The sequence below is a fragment of the Anolis sagrei genome, chromosome X (assembly GCF_037176765.1).
Source record: "Anolis sagrei isolate rAnoSag1 chromosome X, rAnoSag1.mat, whole genome shotgun sequence".
Taxonomy (NCBI): Eukaryota; Metazoa; Chordata; class Lepidosauria; order Squamata; family Dactyloidae; genus Anolis; species Anolis sagrei.
The window spans coordinates 21,927,375-21,949,832 of record NC_090034.1 but is presented as its reverse complement, the minus strand read 5'-3'; the positions used below and the strand labels follow the sequence as shown (position 1 = coordinate 21,949,832).

Below are 22,458 nucleotides of genomic sequence, written 5' to 3'. Positions count from 1 at the left end.
ACAACAGCCAGTGGAGGTATCTGCTGTGGACTCATCTTGTTGTGTTTCAAATAATAATAGAAATATAAATGATAATCCCAATGATATTGCTAAGAGCTGGAGGAAAAAGAAGGGGGTCAGAATGGAGTTGGCTCAGCCATAGGAACACACTGAAGGAGTCACACTTTCTCAGCCACAGGGAAAAGCAATAGAAGAAACATTCTCTCTGCTGCAGAGAAGACTTGTATTTAATTATATCTGAATACTTTTATGTTTTAGATTTTAATTTAAACATTGTATGGTTTTAGTATTGTTAGCCACTTTGAGTCTCTTCTAAGGCCCCTTCCACACAGCTGTATAAAATCCACATTGAACTGGATTATCTGGCAGTTCAGACTAAGATATTCCAGTTCAAAGCAGATATTGTGGATTATCTGCCTTGATATTCTGGGTTATATGGTTGTGTGGAAGGGCCCTAAGAGAGAAAAAGTGGTATTCCATGATGATGATGATGATGATGATGATGATGATGATGATGATGATAATAATAATAATAATAATAATATCATCATAGAATCATAGAATTGGAAGAGACGACATAAACCATCCAGTCCAGTAATAATAATGGGCAATAGCACACCCTCTGCCAAGAAACCCCTACTGGAGTAAGCAGGATGTTGTTGTAGCAGCAGGAGTAGTTGCAACTGTTGTATTTGTTATGCTGCTGTTTTATTGATGTGTTGGGCCTCGGCCTCTTGTAAGCCGCACCGAGTCCTTCGGGAGATGTTAGCGGGGTATAAATAAAGGTTTATTATTATTGTTGTTGTTGTTTTTATTAAAATTATTATTTGTTACTAGCTTCTCATTATGGCTTGAAGCAGGATAATGAAAATATATAAGAAAACAAAGAGTCATAACAATACATAACAAAGGCCATAAAATCAATTTAAAACATAGGACAAAAATTAAAATTCCCCAAAATACCACAGAATGCTTCACAAATTTGTGATGTAGTGATTTAAGCATTGGACTAGGACAAAGGTTTGTATCCCCACTCAGCTGTGGCACTCCAATGGGTAACCTTGAGCAAACCACACTTTCTCAGCCTCCAAGAAATAATAATAACAATAACAACAACAACAACAATAATAATGGCACAACTCTGTGGCCCAAATAATTCACTGGAACTTATGTCACAAGTACCACCTGCCAGCAGTAGTGCAAAGGTAGTGGAAAATAAACTTACGAAAATACTGTGGGACTTTCCAATCCAGACTGACAAAGTTTTGGAACACAATACACCAGACATCACGATTGTGGAAAAGAAAAAAGTTTGGATTATTGATGTCGCCATACCGGGTGACAGTCGCATTGAGGAAAAATAACAGGAAAAACTCATCAAAATCAAACTGCAAAGGCTCTGGCATAAACCAGTACAGGTGGTCCCAGTGGTCATCGGCACGCTGGGTGCCGTGCCAAAAGATCTCAGTCAGCATTTGGAAACAATAAACATTGACAAAATCATGATCTGTCACCTGCAAAAGGCTACCTTACTTGGATCTGTGTGCATCATTCACTTGGGAAGTGTTCAACTTGTGATTTTGTGATATGAAATCCAGCATATAGATCTCGTTTGCTGTGACATACTGTGTTTTTGTGTCAGTAAAATAATACTTCATTTATATCCCGCCCCCTCTCCAAACAGGAGTCGGGGTGACTTTCAAAAAGTAAAACACAGTGCAAAACACAAAAATAAAACATGATATATAAACGACAATATCAAAATGTAACAGAAAATAAAACAAAACACAAAAACCAAGAGAAAAATAAAACATAATATATAACAACAATATCAAAAACCTAACAGACTAAAATAAATAATAGCACAATAGAAATTAGCACGCATTAAAACTGTTTGCTGGATTTAAACATGTTGCCCACCAGAGGCAAAACCAGTTCAGACCAGTTGGCATTAGTGCAGCTATAAACCACTACCACCCTCACAGTAGAATTATAAATCAACAATTTTCAGAAGCCTGCTTCCATGTCCATGTTTTTAATTATTCCTGAAAGAAAGCTATGGAGGGAGCCGGTCTAATCTCTTTAAGGAGGGCATTCCAGAGCTGGGCCACCACCGAGAAGACCCTTTCCCTCGTTTCCACCAACAGTGCTTGTGAGGGTGGTGGGGCCATGAGAAGGGCTTCCCTGGAGGACCTTAAAGCCTGAGTGGGTTTATAGGGGGAGATGAGGTTGCAAAAATAGGTTGGACCCGAACCATAAAGGGCTCTATAAGTAATGACCTGCACTTTGAACTGGGCCCAGAAACTCACAGGCAGCCAGTGGAGCTGCTTTAACAGGGGAGTGGTATGCTCCCCATAGTCAGCTCCTGTTAGAAATTTGGCTGCTGCACTCTGCACTAATTGCAGTTTCCAAACCATCTTCAAAGACAGCCCCACATAGTGTGCATTGCAGTAATCCATCCAAGATGTAACTAAGGCATGGACCACCGTGGCCAGATCAGACTTTTTGAGGTGCGGGTGCAGTTGGCACACAAGTTTTAACTGTGCAAAGGCCCTGCTGGCCTTCGCCGACACAGGAACTTCAAGAATCAGCGCTGAGTCCAGGAGGACCCTCAGACTGTGGACCTGTCTTCTCAGGCGGGGTGCAACCCCATCAAGCACAGGTTGCCACTCTATACCCTGATCGGCCCCACAACTGACCAAGAGGACCTCTGTATTGTCAGGATTAAGTTTCAATCTGTTAGCCCTCATCCAGCCCATTACAGCTGCCAGGCATTGATTCAGGACCTGAGCAGCTCCCTTGGCATTTGGCAGAAAGGAGTAGGAGAGATTGTGTGTTATCTGCATACAGTTGACACCGAACTCCAAAACTGAATGACCTTGGTTAGCAGTTTCATACAGATGTTGAATAGCATGGGGGATAGAATCGAGCCTTGCAGAACCCCACAAGCTAAAGGCCAGGGGTCTGAACAGTCATCCCCCAGCACCACCTTCTGGGTCCGGCCCTCCAGGAATGAGCAGAGCCACTGCAAAGCAATGGCCCCAAGTCCCATCCCAGCAAGTTGACCCAGAAGCATACCATGGTGAATGGTATCAAAAGCCACTGAGATGTCCAGGAGAACCAACAGATACACTCCCCCTGCCTAGTTGTCTGCGGAGTTTATCCACCAAGACAATGGCAAGCCTTCTCTGAGTAAATCTTTCATAGAAAACCCTAGGATTCAGAAGGACATAGTGGTTTGATTATTGGAACATTGCCATTATGCTCGAAAAACTCACAGCAACCCTATATTAATTCTGCACCTTGGAAGACTCACCTGCGGAGACAAAGAAGATCCCGGCGCTGAGGATGACGTTGAGTTTGCTCTTGTAGAACTCACTGGCAGCTACACAGAGACCTCCGAAGAAGAGGAGACCAACGCTTAAGATGGGGAAGATGCTAGATGCTCTCACTGCACCTGGACGGAAAGGCAAGGAGCCCCCGTTAAGCGGGATTGGAAGGCATCTGCACCACAGAGCTACAGCAGCTTCATCCCACATTAAACAGATCCTAAAATATATGGTTTGAGAGGGGACTTCCTTCCTAAAGTGGGCACCATGAAGCCCTGCAGATGGGGCTGGACTGCGATTCCCTGGGTCCCATTATCCACTAGCAATGCAAGCTGGGGCTGATGGGAGTTGCAGCTTAATAGCAAACAAAGAGTGGCATGGCTACTATAAAGAACAGAATGGCCTCTATGGGACTATAGCCTCCAAGGTACATTGAGAAAAGGTGTTCTATATTAAGCACCAGGAGTTACAGTCCAAAAGGGCCTTCTTTTTTGGACTGTAACTCTCAAAATCCACCATTCAGTGATTTGGGGAAATCATCGTCCCAAAAGGTCCCTTTCCCCATCTCTGGTCTATAGTCCTTGGGGAAAAGAAACTAAACTGCCTATCAAATAATAATACTAACAACAGCAATGACGACAACAACAACAGTCAAATACATCTATAAAAGCGCATACTAAAACATAGATAAAATACCTGGCAATCTCATTAATTCTGCTTGATTGTCTTAGTCAAGGAAGAAGTGTTTGTTAGTCTCCCATCTTCCAAGATCAGATGGAATCTGGTGACTTGAGGGTATTTAGGTCAATTTATCTCAAATTCTGGGAGATTGTGGTTTCATGAAATCACTAATTTACTCATATGTTGTCTCCTAATTATGAGGCAGGTAAGTGCATCTGCACTGTGGCATGAATGCAGTTTTAATCCACTGCAACTGTGATGCTCAAGGACTTTAGCGTTTTCTGCCAAAGAGTGTTGGTGCCCCATTAAACTAAAATGCCAGGATCCCATAGCATTGAGCCATGGCAGTCAAAGTGGTACCAAAACTACTGTGTAGATATAGCTGGAGGCACCAACAGAGAGGAGAGATAAACTCACGCAGGAGGTATTCAGCTGCATCCTGCTCATAATCAGCATCTTCTGGGAAGTGATTGATTTGCTTGCAGATGCCCCGAAACGTTCCTGGAGAACAAAAAAAAAAAAAAAGGAGACAGAACCAAAATGTAAGATGTTCACATTGACAAGTTGCCCAACCAGGTGTCACCCATCCTATACTTATGCTGTTCTTTCATTTCCACAATTTCATGTAATGTGTTGTCGAAAGCTTTCATGGCCGGAATCACTGGGTTGCTGTGAGTTTTTTGGGCTGCATGGCCATGTTTCTGTAGCATTTTCTCCTGATGTTTTGCCTGCATTTGTAGCTGGCATCTTCAGTGGTTCTGTTAGCAGTGAAACAAGTGGAGTGTATATATATCTGCGGAATGTCCACGATGGGAGAAAGAACCCTTTTCTGGAGTGCTTTGAATGTAATTTTCCTGCTTCTTGTCAGGGGGTTGGATTGGATGGCCTATGAGGTCTCTTCCAACTCTATGATTCTTTGATTCTGAAGCAAGTGTGAATGTTGCAAGTAGCAAGCATGAATAGCATTCAGTAGTCATGAAGCTGCAAAGTCATTCAGTGAGGCTATCTGCAGGTGTGGACAAGTCTACATAGGGACCACCAAACAAAGCAAGCAAATAACATGAGGAAGAACTTCCTAACTGTGAGAGCTGTTCAGCAGTGGAACTCTCTGCCCCAGAGTGTGGTAGAGGCTCCCTCTTTGGGGGCTTTTAAACAGAGGCTGGATGGTCATCTGTTGGGGTGCTTTGCGATTTTCCTGCTTCTTGGTAGGGGGTTGGACGTGATGGCGCATGAGGTCTCTTCCAACTCTATGACTCCACGATTTTATGACATGCACTGCAGACTAATTCAACAAGAAAAGTCAGCTATAGCAGAGCACTTGAGCCAAGCTGAATATTATTGCGAACACAGACATTCCAGACAACTTTTACAGCTATCATGTCAGACTACACTGAAATCCACAAGCACGTGGACAATTTCAACAGAAAGGAGGAAACCATAAAAATGAACAAAATCTGATTACTAGTATTGAAAAACACCAGAATCAAGACAGTAAATAATCAACAACACTCGAAACAGGAGAACTCCAGACAGCAAACAATTAAGTGTCAGTTAACACCTCTCAAACAGAGGATGCCTCCAGGCTACAAAGGCCAGGTTACCTCTATGCAGATACCCTCACTAATTGACTTTGCAAACTTAATGGCTACTCAGTGCTATTCAATCTTTGCATGTTAATTGCAACATTCACAATAGCTTTATACAGACAAGGGTTCTTTCTCCACCTCTGGACATTCCACAGATACACACACACACGTTCCACTTGCCTCACTTCCAACAGACCTCTGAAGATGGCATTAGCCAGAAATGCAGGCGAAACATCAGGAGAGAATGCTACTGGAACATGGCCATACAACCCGAAAAACTCACAGCAACCCAGCTTCATGTAATGCCTTGCATTTGGAAACACGTTTTATTAGTTGCCTGGGGTGGCATCGAGGCAGATGGAATGGCACTGACTTGTCCTTAATGTCAACTCCAGGGATCCAATGGGTCCCAATGGGGACAATCCATTACCCCCCATCCCCAAAATGCCTTAAATGATTCCTGGGCCGGTGTCCAAATCCAGACACTTAATGGTGGCTTTCAGTGAGAAATGCAGATGACCAGATTGTGGTGGAAAGAATGCAAGATGATCAAAGGAGATGCCTCCCTCTGCATGGCTTGATCTGCTTTTTATGGTTTTCATGGCAATGTGAACTAACTCTCTCTCTCTCTCTCTCTCTCTCTCATATTCTGGGAAGCGGATCTCTTTTTATCTGACTTCTCCTGCCTCTCGCCTTTTGCATCCAGCTCAGTTCCCTTGAATTCACATTGCTGACTTGTTTCCATCCATACACTCCTTGCTTTAACCCTTTCTCAAACCTGGTACCCAAGGAAGCAAAATTACATGAAACCAAGGGTGCATCCACAACATGGAATAGATGCAGTTTGGCACCACTTGAACTGCCACGGAGGGCGAGAGATGGAGTGTCAAGCCATCAACGGATCCCACTCCATCTCAATGGAGGCATCTCCTGGAAATGATTCATATGCGGAGGCAGCAGGGTTGGGTTTTTTTTTAATAGGTGTGCGGCTTTTTCATCCTTACTATACATCCTATACATGTTTTAAAAGTTTTGATAGAATTGCATAATATTTAATGGTGTCACAACACTTTCGCGGGATATTATTTTTTTAATGCAGTATACACCAGAAGCCACTGCTTTCCCGCTAAATGCTGACTTTGAGTAATTGCAGACACACTGAGCAATGCGCTTGCTGCTTCTTTTTTGGCCCCTTCTGCAAAATGGGAACATTGCGAAGGAAATCAAGGCATCGACATAGCATTATGAGCATACAATAATTTTGCAAGGATTTGTGCAACCTTTATCCATTAGGAACTCTGCTCATGCACTGGGGAACTGGAGGGGAGCAGAATTGCATACCCAATTTTATGCAAGAGGAAGCAGTCAGGTTTTAGTTGTACTTCCATAGAATCCCAGAATCCACGTGTTTGAAGACCATCCAGCCTTACTCAATTCTGCTAAACTGGAAGACACCATGCAAGCACTCCCGACAGATGGTCATTCAGCCTTTGATTAAAAGTCTCCAGAGAAGGAGATTTCACCAGACTCTCAAGCAGAAGGATATTATACAGCAGAAACATAAAATCATACAATGTTATTGCTGGAAGGGACCGCCAAAGGCCATCCAGCCCGACCCCTTTCTGCCAAAATAGAAGACAAATCCAAGCCTTCCAGGCAGATGGCCATCTAGCTTCTGCTTAAAAACCTCCAGAGATGGGCACCCCAAAGCATATTTGTATATAACATGCCTCGGGTCTCATGTTGAGAAAAGGTGGAATAATAAACAATCAAATGAATTAATGAATAAATAGATAAATTTTCCAGGGAGGTGGCACTTGGGTAACTGGCCTCTTTGCCCTTGCCTTTGCTTTCCATCTAGTTCTAGTCATGCATTAGCTATGCCTTCTTTCCATTGAGATATTAGACTCCTAATGATTACGCTTAGATTCCCACTGGCTTTTTGGCTGCTGCATCACACTGTTGGCTCATGTTTAACTTCTTCCCCGTTAAGCAGGGATGTACACACTTTTTGCAAAGAGGGCCAGATTTGGTGAGGCGAAAACGTGTGGGGGCCGATCATTCAGCCTGACATTCTTCGAACTATTAACATTAAATGCAAACGAACTATTTTATGACATTTTGCAAACGGCATACTTTTTATTTCTTCACACAGAACGCAAATAAATCTAAACAAGATTTTGTAACAAGCACTCTGCCTTTTATTTTTGAAGCCCACAGAAATGAAGAAAACGTCTGTCTGGAAGATTAAACGTATCTAGGTTCATTTGAAACATGACATATTACTCACTATTAAATGCTCAGCTTAACTTCTAAATCCAAAACATGTGAACGGGAAAATAACACTAACAGTTATCTTATTCCAAAGTATGAAACACTGAGGGTCATATGAATCCCTGCATCACTCGTTCTTTCTGCTGTGAAAGGCTTTCATGGCCGGAATCATTGGATTGTTGTGAGTTTTCCAGGCTGTATGGCCATGTTCCAGAAGCATTCTCTTCCGACGTTTCGCCCACATCTATGGCAGGCATCCACAGAGGTTGTGAGGTCTGTTGGAAACTAGGCAAGTGAGGAATAATGTGGAATAATGTCCAGGGTGGGAGAAAAAACTCTTGTCTGTTGGAGGCAAGTGTGAATGTTTCGATTGACCACCTTGATTAGCATTAAATAGCCTTGCAGCCTCAAAGCCTGGCTGCTTCCTGCCTGGGGTAGGTGGCCAATTGCAACATTCACATTTGCCTTAAGTAGACAAGAGTTCTTTCTCCCACCCTGGACATTCCACAGATATATAAACCTCACTTGCCTAGTTTCCGACACACCTCACAACCTCTGAGGATGCCTGCCATAGATGTGGGTGAAATGTCAGGAGAGAATGCTTCTGGAACATGGCTATACAGCCCAGAAAACTCACAGCAACCTGTTCTTTTGATTTTCAATTATAATACAAAGTATTATTTGATATCAGAAAATGAAAAAGGCTACGTTTTTCCTTATTTCAATTTTAGATTTGGATCAAAAACACAAAATGGGAAAAAGAGTTGCTGGACCAAATTTTATTTTAATATGTAATTTGTCGAGTTTACGAGACCTGGTTTGATTGTCACTTGAAAAACGAAAGAACAAACGATACACGGATTGAAAAAAATGCATGTTCAAAACTATGTTTTTTATCATCTTCTGATAAAGTGCTGGTGGGCCACATATTATTGATTATGTGACAGAGGCTACGGATAGAAATTTGAACATGGCCTGTGGGCCGGACTTTGGACATGCGTGCCATAAAGCTTTGGTTTTCCAAACCTTGGACCATTGTGATCACCCTTCTAGTTCGTTAGTGTTCTTCTGGAGTGCAAACCACATCCGAAGTCTGGATGCATAACCCAACATCCTCATCAAAATAACCTCCATCCATTTGTTCATAATGGGATAAAATAAGCATTACAATAGGGATGCAACCAAGTGGAAGATGCAAATGCAAACCTATTTCTCTGGATGGGGCTTGCCCTGAAACACTCCTGCAACTGTGGCCTTTTGAACGCTCCTGAAACTGAGCTCATTTGGAATACCAATGATGTCCTCCTCCCTTTTGGGACTTCTCTTCTTTGATGCCAAGATCCATGATTTGCCCTGACAGGGTGCTGGGGTCACTGGGCCCAAGGAAGGTGCACGGCTTCCTCCTTTTTCAGTTGCCCCCAGGGTCCTCTATGAGCCAAGATGGCTGCCAGCTGTCAGGAGACGGCATATGCGAGAGGGAAGGGTTGTCAAACCGGGGAGAGATCATTGGGATAATGAATGGCCGATCCAAGTTGCTTTGGTGCAGGCAGAGAGAGCAGAAGCCACAGAAGGATAGACAATTAAAGCACTCCCAAAAGATGCCCATCCAACCTCTTTAGAAGATCCCCCACAAGAAGAGCCACTCATGGTCAGTCCATTTCCACTAGAGTTCGAAGAGGAACTCAAAGGTCATCTATTCTAACCCCCTTCTTCTAGGCAGGGATACACAACCAAAGCACTCCTGAAAGATGCCCATCCAACCTCTCTTGAATACCTCCCCCCTCACCTAGAAGCCAATCTCTAAAGGTCAGTCAATTTCCACTAGAGTTGGAACAGGAACCCGAGGGTCATCTAGACCAACCCCCTTCTGCCATGGGCTTTGGGGGCAGGCAGGTACCCCTTCTGCCAGGCAGGGATACACAACCAAAGCACTTCCAAACAATACCCATGCAACCTCTCTTTAAAGGATAGCCTACTACCCTCCATGGCTGCTCATGTTTGATTAAAGTTGGAAGGGGCCCCCAAAAGTCATCTAGTCCAGCCCACTTCTCCATGCGAGGATACACAACCAAAGCACTCCTAAAAGGTGCATATCCAAACTCCATTTAAAGACCCCAAAAGAAGGAGAGTCCATCTCTCTCAGTCCATCCATATTCTATCAGAGTTGGAAGGGGGACACAAAGGTCATGTAGTCCAACCCCATTCTGTCATTCAGGCGAACACACTGAAACAGAGATGCCATCCAACATCTCTTTAAAGAAGGCGTATCCACTGCCTTCCAAGGCAGTCTGTGTTCCACGAGAGTTGGAAGAGGAACCCAAAGGTCATCTAGTCCAACTCCTTTCTGAAATGCACCCTTTTCCTTTCCCCTTTCCTCTTGGCATGCTTAAACCTGATACCTTAATGCTCAGTTCCTGTAATGTAGAAGAACGCAAGGAAGATGCCACTGGCAGAGTAGGGTTCGGATTCGGACAAGGGGCTCTCCATCATTGGCACCAAAGTCCAAATAATCAGGCAGGAAGGAGAGAAGGGTTTGGGGGTACCTGCCCGCCCCCCAAATCCATTTCCCCCCCAATCCCTCCCACTTTGTGCTCATATATAGCAAAGAGAGAGTGCTCCATCGAAACCATTCCCACCCACAATGAAGAGAGTTGCTTAGGAACCTGGGTGCTGGTGGGTGCTCTTCAAGGCAAGGCAGGAGGCAGAAATCCGGTGCGGAGCTGCATTTAGAAAGACAGGGATCACAGGCAAAGTTTGAGATCCAGCGCAGACACGGCTCCATCCCCCTGCTACACAAATGCCAAAGAAACTCATTGGCAGACCCCAAAGGTCTGCAAATTAGTGGTATATGAGGGCCCAGAGCTCCTCTGCACCAATTCTTGCTGTTTTGGAATAACCTCTTGCATTTTGACACCAGGGACATTGCAAAGCCCGAGAACCATAGAACTGTAGAGTAGCAAAATCCAAAAGGGTTCCAAAGCCCATCTAGTTCATCCTGACGCTGGGATAACAGGATATCCAATAATATAATGTGGAATGGCCTCCAATGAAACACAAAAAAGTACCTTAGGTACCTGATATACTCAGTCAAACCTAGTTAATAGCCCGTCTCTGAGTGGATCTACACTGTAAAAAGAATGCAGTTTGGCACCACTTTAACCACCACGACTCCACGCAATGGTATTAAGCAGACCCAAGAAAGGGAGGTGTAACAAGAAGGGGTTCTGGAGCCCTTCCTTGTCCACTTCAATGTGATTATGTGGCATCTCTTCCGAAGTCGGAGCATATTTCTGGATGCCAGATGACTACGGGGTTGCCATGGGAACTATCTCCGGATTTTAATGAATAGAGTGGAGGTTCCCCCCTCCCTCCGCCTCTCCCTCCTTCCCCCTTCTTTTCCTAAAATCCAAGAGAAATGTCAGAGGATAAAATAGATTGGCATTGGCGTGCCGAACACTCACGATTGCTGATGCCGAGGGAGACATAGAACACCTTTGGATGGGATGCCGAGAGAGACATAGCACATCTTTAGATGGGATACCAAGGGAGACATAACACACCTTTGGATGGGATGCCGAGGGACACATAGCGCACATTTGGATGGGATGACGAGGGAGACACAGTACACCTTTGGATGGGATGACAAGGGAGACACAGTATACCTTTGGATAGGATGCCGAGGGAGATATAGCACACCTTTGGATGGGATACCAAGGGAGACATAGCATACCTTTGAATAAGATGCCAGGGAAGACATAGTACACCTTTGGATAGGATGCTGAGGGAGACAGAGCACAACTTTGGATAGGATTCCAAGGGAAACATAGCATACCTTTGGATGGGGTGCTGAGGGAAACATAGTGCACCTTTGGATGATGTAGTACAATTTTGAATGGGATGCCAAGGGAGACATAGCAGACTTTGGGGTGGGATGCTGAGGGAGACATAGCACATCTTTGGGTGGGATGCCAAGGGAGACATAGTGCACCTTAGGATGGCATACTGAGGGAGACATAGCATGCCTTTGTATGGGATACTGAGGAAGACGTAGCACGCTTTTGGATGACGCAGAACTCTTTTGGATGGGATACCAAGGGAGTCGTGGCAGACTTTTGGGTGGGATGCCAAGGGAGACATAGCGCACCTTTAGATGGGATGCAAAGGGAGATGTAAAGCACCCTCAGATAGGATGCCAAGGAAGATGTAGCACACTTTTGGGTGGAATGCCAAGTGAGACATAATCCACCTTTGGATGGGATGCCAACCAAGACATAGCACACTTTTGAATGTGACACCAAGGAAGACTTCCTGCAAAGGAAAAGGGTCATTGCTTTGACAGCACAGTTTGGCTTTCTCAACTACCCAACTACCCAAATGCTTTTCCTGGGAAAAAAGGGAAATGGAAATGCATATCATCTTAATAGGATGAACAATGCAGCTCTTTGGATAACCTGGCCCCTAGCTATATAGAGCTTTATACATCATCCCAATTGATGATTGCATTAAAGAGGGCGCTTTGGATCAGTAGCTAACAGGTCGCTGGCCCTAGAGGCTAATTTTTGCAAAGATGGCTTGGAGACAAAGCAAAAAACAACCACGAAGTTTTTTTTTTAAATTGCAACAAAGGAGGAAGCATCCATAAAGAGTTTTATGCTTCTAAAACTGATTGAGAAGTCAGGAGAATCCCCAAACTTGCAATACTTATGATGAGAGCTTTTCTGTGGATTCATCATTTTTATCATCGTTTTGATTGGAAGTAAAGAGTTCTAGAACTGTTCTTGAGGTGGCAACGTAGCCTTAAGTATCCTCTCCACCAACTCCTTTTATTTTTATGTCTTCAAAACCAATGGAAAGGTCTGGAGAATCACAAAACTTGCAATGCTTAACGATGGATTCCGCATGTTTATCATGGCTTTGATGAGAAAGACAGAGTCAAATAAGTGCAAGGTGAAAGCGCACAATCCCAAAAGGGAGGAGACCCAGATTTTATGAATGAAAGAAAGATAGAAAGCGCCGGAGGAATGGAGAATGTGTCAAAGCAAACTCTCCCCCTCTGGACTGTCCTTAAAGCAAAGTTTGGAACGCATGCCGAGGCATTTATTTCGGCGTTCATACATGTGCGTGTAGGAGTCTCCATCGCGGTAATGAATCATGCTCCCATCCTGGAATCTGTGGGATAATTACAACCTACACAAGGTAGTTGAGAAACACCGAAAACAATCTGGGAGAAGAAAAAGAAGAAGGAGAAACCAAAAAGGGATGGGCTTTGGGGCCCTAGGCTTAGCGGGGTCAGAAATGCAAAGGGAGGCTTTTCAGGATAGGTGCATTCTTCTCCATTATACCTACCCTGTTTTCCGATCCTGAAATTACTTCTCCTGGTTCTGGGGTTTTAATATTCATATGGAGAGATGCTTGGTTGGACAGAATGAATTTCAAGTCAAGCTCAACTTGTGGTGTGGATGAGAGACCTCTAAGTCTCCCTGAAATCAAAACCCCAGCTCTCTCCTTGCAGACTCAAGACAACTATGTCTGAGTCTACCCATCTGAGATGCAAACTTCCTCTTTTCCTACTGCCCTCCACTTTGACCAAGGATTGTGTTTCATAGTGAATAATTTGTTCTTCTGATATGGCCAAAGTGTGATGCCCTCTCTGTTAAATCATCTTGGCTCCTAGGGAGAGTTCAGGCATAGATCACAGAATCATAGAATTATAGAGTTGGAAGAGACTTTGTGAGCCATCCAGTCCAACCCCATTCTGCTAAGAAGTGGGAAAATCACATTCAAAGCACTCCCAACAGATGGCCATCCAGCCTCTGTTTAAAAGACTCCAAAGAAAGGGACTCCACCACACTCTGGGGCAGAGAGTTCCACTGCTGAACAGCTCTCACAGTTAGGAAGTTCCTCTCAAGTGGAATCTTCTTCCCTATAGTTTGAAGCCATTGTTCTGCGTCCTAGTCTGCAGGGCAGTGGAAAACAAGCCTGCTCTCTCCCACATATTAATTCCTCTCTCCTATTTATCCATGGCCCTCAACATGTCTCCTCTCAGCCTTCACTTCTGCAGGCTAAACACGCCCAACTCTTTAAAGCCACTCCTCATAGGGCTTGTTCTCCAGAACCTTGATCCTTTGAGTCGCCCTCCTCTGGACACATTCCAGCTTGTCAACATCTCCCTTCAATTGCAGAACCCAGAATTGGGCACAGTATGAATTCAGGTGTGGTCTGACCAAGGCAAAATAGAGAGGTAGTATGACTTCTCTGGATCTAGACCAGTGGTTCTCAACCTTCCTAATGCCATGATCCCTTAATACAGTTCCTCATGTTGTGGTGACCCCCAACCATAAAATTATTTTAGTTGCTACTTCATAACTGTAGTTTTGCTACTCTTGTGAATCGTAATGTAAATATCTGATATGCAGGATTTATTTTCATTCACTGAACCAAATTTGGCACAAATACACGATACTGCTGGGGTTGGGCAGGGGTTTGATTTTGTTATTTGGAAGTTGTAGTTGCTAGGATTTATAGTTAATCTACAATGAGAGAACATTCTGAACTCCACCAATGATGGAATTGAACCAAACTTGGCACGCAGAACTCCCATGACCAACAGAAAATACTGCAAGCGTTTTGTGGGCATTGACCTTGAGTTTTGGAGTTGTAGTTCACCTACATCCAGAGAGCACTGTGGAATCAAACAATGATAGATATGAATCAAACTTGGCATGAATCCTCAATATGCCCAAATGTGAACACTGGTGGAGTTAGGGGGAAATAGACCTAGACATTTGAGAGTTGTAGTTGCTGAGATTTACAGTTCACCTACAATCAAAGAGCATTCTGAACCTCACCAATGATAGACTTGAGCCAAACTTCCCACACAGGACCCCCATGACCAACTGAAAATACTGTGTTTTCTGATGGCCTTTGGTGACCCCTCTGACACCCCCTCATGACTCTACGAAGGTTCTGACCCCCAGGTTGAGAAACACTGATCTAGACATTAGACTCCTATTTATGCAGGCTAAAATCGCATTCATTTTTTAAGCTGCCGCATCACGTTGTCGGCTCATGTTTACCTTCCTCCCCATGAGGACTCCAAGATATTTTCACATATACTGTTGTTGAGTCAGGCATCCCACATTTTATATCTTTGCATTTGATTTTTTCTGCCTAAGTGGAGTATCTTGCATTTGTCCCTGTTGAATTCCTTTTGTTAGTTTTGGTCCATCATCTCTCTAATCTGTTAAGATCGGTTTGAATTCTGCTCCCATCTTCTGGAGTATTGGCTTTCCCTCCCAATTTGGTGTTGTCTGCAAACTTGATAATCAAGCCTCCTAAACCTTCATCTAAGTCATTAGTAAATATCTTGAACAGGACCTTGCTTATGGCACTCCACTTGTCACCTTTTTCCAGGAGAAAGAGGCAGCATTGGGGAGAATCACCCTCTGAATTTGTTTGCTTAACCAATTACAGATCCACCCAACCATAGTTTTGCCTAGCCTACATCTAACTAGTTTATTTGCCAGAAGGTTATAGTGGACATTGTTGAAGGAAGACCTCCTGAAATCCAGATATGTTCCATCCAGTGTTCCCTGCATCTACTCAGCTTGTAACTCTACCAAAAAAAGGTATCAGATTAGTCTGGTATGACTTGTTTTTTATCAATCCATGTTGACTATTAGTGATGACCGCATTCCTTTCTAAGTGTTTGCAGACCACTTCCTTAATGATATGAAGAACAGGCTCTTCTTGTTTGAAGTTTGGACTCAAACCCAGAACAGATTCACCACAAAGGGACACCAGATTGCCACGATACCTGGAAAACTGTGTCTTTGGAGAAATGGATGCGATTTTGGCCACCGACCTGGCACTCTCTTCCTTTGGGGCAAAAATAGCTGCTCAATGGCCAGAGAGGAGAGAACATCGCTTTCCTGCTCAGCTGCAGCCATTGTTTGCCCACATCCCCGCAGCTGCTTTCTTCCTCCTGAATGTTTTCACCAGTTTTTGCAATTGTGCAAAGCGCCGGCACTCAATTACTTTTGATTCCAAGCATTGTTTCCATGCTTCTTTGGCATTAGAGCCGATTCTCCTACTTTCCTGGCTCAATTTAAAGCTTTTGTGCCTCTGCCCAAGGACTTGTTTTCTTGCGCATTATTGTCTCTGAAGGCAACACAGCAAACAAAAGGGGGGGGGGGGGGGGTTGAACCTTTCGAGGAGCATTGGCTGTGTGTCTTCAAGGTATTTCCAAACCTTTCATGGATTTTCTCGGCAAAATTTGTTCAGAAGAGGTATGCATTTGCTACAGCTCTGAAGCTGAGACCGTGTGATTCTCCCAGGTCCACACAATTGTCACCACAAAAACAATTTCCAGTTGGTTGTTATGTGTCTTCAAGTCATTTCCGACCAAAGGTGACCCTATCAAGATTTGCCCAGAGAAGGTTTGCCATTGCTTTCTTCTGAGGTTGAGAGAGTGTGACTCCTCCAAGGTCACGCCATTCTTACTTAGCTAAAAAAAACCCCAATTTTCAATGTGCTGCTGTGTGTCTTCAAGGTATTTCCAAATCTGTTATGGAGTTTCCTTGCAAGATTTGCTCAAAAGCGGTATATCTTTGCTTCCATCTGAGGCTAAGACAGTGTGATGCCATTATTCCCAAAAAAAGAGATCCAATTTCTAATATGCTGTTGTGTATCTTCGATGCCTTTCTGACCAAAGGTGACCATAAGATGACTTTATCAAGACTTGTCCAAGGAAGGTTTGCTATTTTTTTCTGGGGTTGAGATAGTGTGACTCTCCCAAGGTCACACAATTGTTACCAACCAACCCCCCCCCCCCCCCAATTCCAATGTGTTGTTGTGTGTCTTCAATGCATTTCTGACCTAAGATGGCCCTGTTAAGACTTGTCCCAGGAAGGATTGCCATTGCCTTCCTCTCAGGCTGAGAGAGCGTGACTCTCCCAAGGTCACCCATTGAAGTTCCATGGCTGAGCAGGGATTCAAACCCAGGTGTCTACACTCCTGTTCAACCACTATATCATCGTTTAGGGAACAATTAAAAATTAACTAAATTGTGGACGATGCTGTTGCCGGGAAGTTATTCGGCGCTGCTTCTTCTCCCTTTGAAAATAGAAATTGCTTTTGATCTGTTCATATCTGAATTCCATGCCAAGAGAAGAGGCTAGGAGCCCTTTTTGCAATACGCCGCATAGAGCCTGCCATTGATTGGCATTTATTGACGCTTTTAGTCCTTGATGGAACATGAAAAGAGAGTTCCTCTCTGCAGAAAGGGATGGAGTGGAATGAGACATGGCAAGCCGATCCAATAAGAAGGGAAGTATTCAATTTCAGAGATATAAACACTCAGTGCCGCTGTTGCGGGTGTCAAATGTGGATGGTTTTCTGAAGGAACAGTGGGCAAATAATCTGGGAGTTGGAAATCAGGTATCTTTTAGACAAGTTCCACCAGTCATTTGGGGGATTTAAAACGAGGAAGGTGCGTGCAAAAATGGCATATTTTATAGCAGAAAACTGCAATATTAAGATGCATCTACACTGTAGAATGAATGCAGTTTGACACTGCCTTAACTACCATGGCTCAATGCTACAGAATTGTGGGAGTTGTAGTTTCAAAAGTCCGAAGGGTGCATCTACATTGTAGAATGGATGCAGTTTGGCACCACTTGAATTGCCCCGGTTCAATGCTATGGGACCCTGGGAGTTGTAGTTTTGCAAGGTCTTTTCTGCCAGAGAGTGCTTAGGTCTTGTCAAATTACAACTCCCATAGCATTGAGCCCAAACTGCATTTGTTCAACAATATAGGTGCGCTTAGAGAAAACTGTGGACTTTGTGATACTACAACTCCCATCCCACAGTACTGAGCCCAAACTGCATTCGTTCAACAATACAGGTGCACTTATAAAAAACTATGGACCGTGTGATGCTACAACTCCCATACCATTGAGCCCAAACTGCATTCGTTCAACAATACAGGTGTGCTTAGAGAAAACTGTGGACCTTGCGATACTGCAACTCCCATAGTACTGAGTCCAAACTGCATTTGTTCAACAATACAGGTGCACTTAGAGAAAACTGGACCTTGTGATAATACATTTCCCATTGCATTGAGCCCAAACGGCATTCATTCAACAATATAGGTGCACTTAAAGAAAACTGTGGACCTTGTGATACTACAACTGAGCCCAAACTGCATTCATTCAACAATACAGATGCTCTTAAAGAAAACTCTGGACCTTGCGATACCACAACTCCCGTTGCATTAAGTCAACAGTCAAACCACTGCACCTTATCCTCCTTTCCCAATTCCATTAAAAACAATAATTTTCAGGGTCAGAGAGATCATTTTAATAATTATATGGGTTTTTAATTATATTCTAACATTGTGAGCTGCTTTAAGTCTCACTTAAGGGAGACGAGTGGAGCAACAACAATAACAACAACAACAACAATAATTGTTGTTGCCTGAGTCCCAAGGCCAATGGGACCCTCCCTTGCACTTGCTATTACAGAGAGACAGTGCAGCATAATGCATAATGCAGGCAGTTGAATGGAGAAGCTGAAGGGGCACCATTGCAATGCGTTCTCTCCTCTCTTTCTTCCTTTCCCCTTTCTCTTCCTTTCTCTCTCTCCTCCCTTCCACCTCAGCTCCAGCAAGTCTTCCAGGAATCCAGGAAATCCAATGGCGCATCTCTGTGCCTCTCATTGCCCACATTTTGTGGAAACCCAGCCGCTCCACTTTCATTGGCATTTGTTTCCCATCCAGAAATCTAGGACAGTAGGTTACACCAGACAATCGCCAGCCCTGAATGGAAGGCAGGCAGGCGGCAGAAGGGACGGCCGCCATAAATATGCAATAAAACCAACGCATCTCAAGGCGTTTCGTATGAATGGCTCGGGAATGAGAACCGTGGCATTGCCAAGCCATGCTCCTGACCTTGGAAGCACAAGGCGGGGGGTTTGAATGCCACTTTATATTGGAAGATCTCATGGGGATTGCTTTTCTCTTTCAAAAGGATCTTTTTGATCCTGGAGGTAAAGCTTTCTAGGGGCTTTTTACCAGGAAATTTGGCTCAGATTGCCTTAATGACACGGGCACTTTGAGTCTCCTTTGGGAGCGCAGGAGCAAGATATAAATACAGATAATAATAATACCTTAGTGAAATAGACAGTTTCAGTCTTTGGGAAAGAAGCAGAGAAATATTAATGTCAATGATGATGATGATGATGACGATGACGCAGGGGCGGCTCAACCCATTACGCGAAGTAAGCCTTTGCAGTATAGTTGATTTTTCCCAGGGGCGCTCTTAAGGTGCTCTTGGGGGAAAATAGACCTTGACATATGCGAGTTGTAGTTACTGGGATGTATAGTTCACCTACAATCAAAGAGCATCCTGATGGAACTGAACCAAATATGGCACACAGAACTCCCACAATGAACAGGAAATATATATCAGTGATTGGTTGGGCGGGGAAGGGGGGGTGCCAAAATACTGTTTGCTTACCATTGAAAATTACCTAGGGCGCCTCTGCGATGACGATAACAATGTCTTAGTGAAATAGGCACTTTGAGGGCCCTTCTAGACAGGTCCTATATCCCAGAATCTGATTCCAGGTTTTCTGCTTTAAACTGGATTATATGAGTCCACACTGCCACATAATCTGGGCTAAACAGAAAACATGGGATCACATCCTGGGATATTGGGCCTGTCTGGAAGGGCCCTGAGTCTTCTTTGGGAGAGAAAGAGCGGAATATAAATACAAACAACAACAACAACAACAACAATAACAATGCCTTGTGGAAATAGTCTGTGTCTCCTTTGGGAAAGAAGAAGCAGGATATAAACAACAAAAACAACAACAACAACAACAACAACAACAACAAGCATCCACAAAAGCAAACAATCTCTGATAGAAGCAATAGAGCTTCCCCCTTCATTGCAACTTGTGACGCCTTATTTCCATTGGCATCATTTTGGGTTTGTGTCTCTCGGATATTTGAATGGAGTATGCCTTTTCTTTTTGTTTGGTCAAGAACTATGTGCCCCATTGCACATCTCTGCTTTTGCAATCTTGAAATGAATGCAGATGTTCCAAAAATGGCCAGTTCCTTTAGCCTTGGTCTCTACAGTATCGCCTATTTTATTCTCATGTTGCTATTCAAGGGGCTGCTGCAAACCATGCACTTTATCCTGTTATTTATATCATAGGCCATTTTGCTGCCCTTTCCTCCAGTGATCCCCAAAGGGAAATGTCATATGTGCTACCCATTCTGAACAGTTCAGATTCAGACCTCTGCATATTACATTATTGCAATGCAGTGCAAACATACTGCAGAACGACTCCACAACAGTACAGTGCGGCCTGTTCAACCCATTAAAGTGTGACTATGGGGTTTGCCATGTTAGCTGCTCCCTCAGCCTTGGGGCTTCTCTCCCATCCCTCTGAAATAATGTCCCAGAGAGATCTGACTGCAAGAAATGTCACTGTGACTACTTGAGGGGTGGGGGAGGGAATGAGGAACAAACATCCCTGCCAGAGCCACCTCTCCTCTCCCGCCACCGTTGTGTTTAGCGACAGAGCTAATCCCTCCCCGTCACCCAAAGCACACATCTTCTCCAAGCCGAGGACTCTTTACTCAGCTGGGCCTCGAGGAGCAGAATGGAATCGCACAGTAGGAGATGGCCCTGAATGCCAAGAAGGCACCAGTGGGGGCTGCGGCACAGTCCTGCCTAAAGACGCTGTTCTCCCTCCTTCGCCAGTGGCAACAAGGCCTCCTCAACTGGAAGGAAGGGGAAGCCATTGCGCAAGGGGGCAGGGGTCAATCTAAGAGTGGAAGAGCAGCTTGGTCTGGTTTGCAATCGCCTACCTTGATAAGGGAGATGCAGAGGCAGGTAATGAGAGAGAAAGAGAGAGATGGATGGGCGGGCAGATAATAGAAAGGTAGAGAAGTATGTAGTTTGGTAGGTAAACAAATGGAGGGCTGAATTGATGGGTGGATGCATAGATGGATGGAGGGAGAGAGAGAAACATAGATGTGTAGATTGATAGGTGGATGGATGGGTAGATGGATAGATGGAAGGTGAAAGAAACAGAAAGGTAGATGCATAGATGGATGGGCAGGTGGGCAAATAAAAAGAAAGAAAGAAAGAAAGAAAGAAAGAAAGAAAGAAAATAGAAAGGTATGTAGGTAGGTTGGTAGGTAAAAAGATGGAAGGCTGAATGGATGGCTGGATACATAGATGGAGAGAGAGAGAGAGAAATGTAGATATGTAGATTGATAGGTAGATGGATAGATGGGCAGATGGATAGATGGAGGGTGAAAGAAACAGAAAGGTAGATGGATAGATGGATGGGCAGGTGGGCAGATGAAAAGAAAGAAAGACAGATAATAGAAAGGTAGGTAGGTAGGTTGGTTGGTACGTAAATAGATGGAGGGTTGAATGGATGGTTGGTACGTAAATAGATGGATTGAGAGAGAAAGAAACACAAAAAAGGTAGATATGTAGATTGATAGGTGGATGGATGGATAGATAGATGGATGGGCAGGTGGACAGATAAATAGAAAGATAGATAGACAGACAAAAGGATAATAGATAGAAAGGTGGGTAGGTAAGAAGATGAAGGAATGAATGGATGCTTGCATACATAGATGGATGGATGGAGAAAGAGACAAAGAAACACAGAAAGGTAGATAGGTCGGTAGGTAAGTGGATGGATGGGCACATGGGTAGATCGAGGGTGAAAGAAATAATAGTTATTATTATTATTATTATTATTATTATTATTATTATTATTTCTTTCTTACCCTCCTCTCCTCATGGCTGAAGGTGGGTTACAGAACAATTAAAACACATAAACACTGCAAAAACACCACAAATATACATATTAAAACCTATGTTTCCATATAACATACATATTGCAATACAGAAAACAGAGATTAAACAAAGGACACGCATTTAAAATTCATGCGTGAAGACAGTCTGGGTGGGTAGATGGATGGGCAGGTGTACAGACAGAGAGAAAGATAGATAGATGTTTGGATGGATAGACAAACAGATAATAGATAGAAAGCTAGGCCTCTCTAGCTTTCTATCTATTATCTGTTGGTTGGTAGGTAGATAGATGGAGAGAGAGAGAGAAGCAAAAAGATAGGTAGGTAGTAAGGTAGTTGTTGAATGGAGCGAGAGAGAGAGAGAAACGCAGAAAGGTAGGTAGAAAGATGAATGGACAGAGAAAAGAGAGATATGTAGATAGGTGGGTGGAATAAGCAAACAGGCGAATAAACAGGTAGATAAGGTAGGTAGATAAATGGATAAATGGATGGTGGATGGATGAATGGACAGAGAGAGAAAGAAACATAGAAAGGTAGGTAGAAGGGGGGATGGATGAAGAGAGATACAGGTGGGTGGGTGGATAGCTAGAGACATAAAAAGATAGAAATATAAAAATGATATAAAAAGGTAAATAGATGATAGATCAGTGGTTCTCAACCTGGAGTCCCCAGATGTTTTTGGCCTTCAACTCCCAGAAATCCTAACAGCTGGTAAATTGGCTGGAATTTCTGGGAGTTGTAG

The 22,458-nt window shown here is 43.7% G+C and overlaps 1 protein-coding gene across 2 annotated transcripts in view; it reads right to left on the bottom strand.

The window, feature by feature from the left end:
- The window catches only part of CACNG3 (calcium voltage-gated channel auxiliary subunit gamma 3), a 33,155-nt gene that overhangs the window by 2,334 nt on the left and 8,363 nt on the right, over positions 1 to 22,458 (bottom strand). The window contains exons 2-3 of one of the 2 annotated variants that reach the window (XM_067460527.1): positions 4,428 to 4,511; positions 3,317 to 3,451 (exon numbers count right to left, since the gene is read on the bottom strand). In XM_067460527.1, coding sequence (XP_067316628.1) covers positions 3,317 to 3,451; positions 4,428 to 4,511 — 219 coding nt within the window. Of the gene's footprint in view, positions 1 to 3,316; positions 3,458 to 4,427; positions 4,512 to 22,458 lie in introns of both variants that reach the window. The other variant, XM_067460526.1, reaches the window with a different exon arrangement.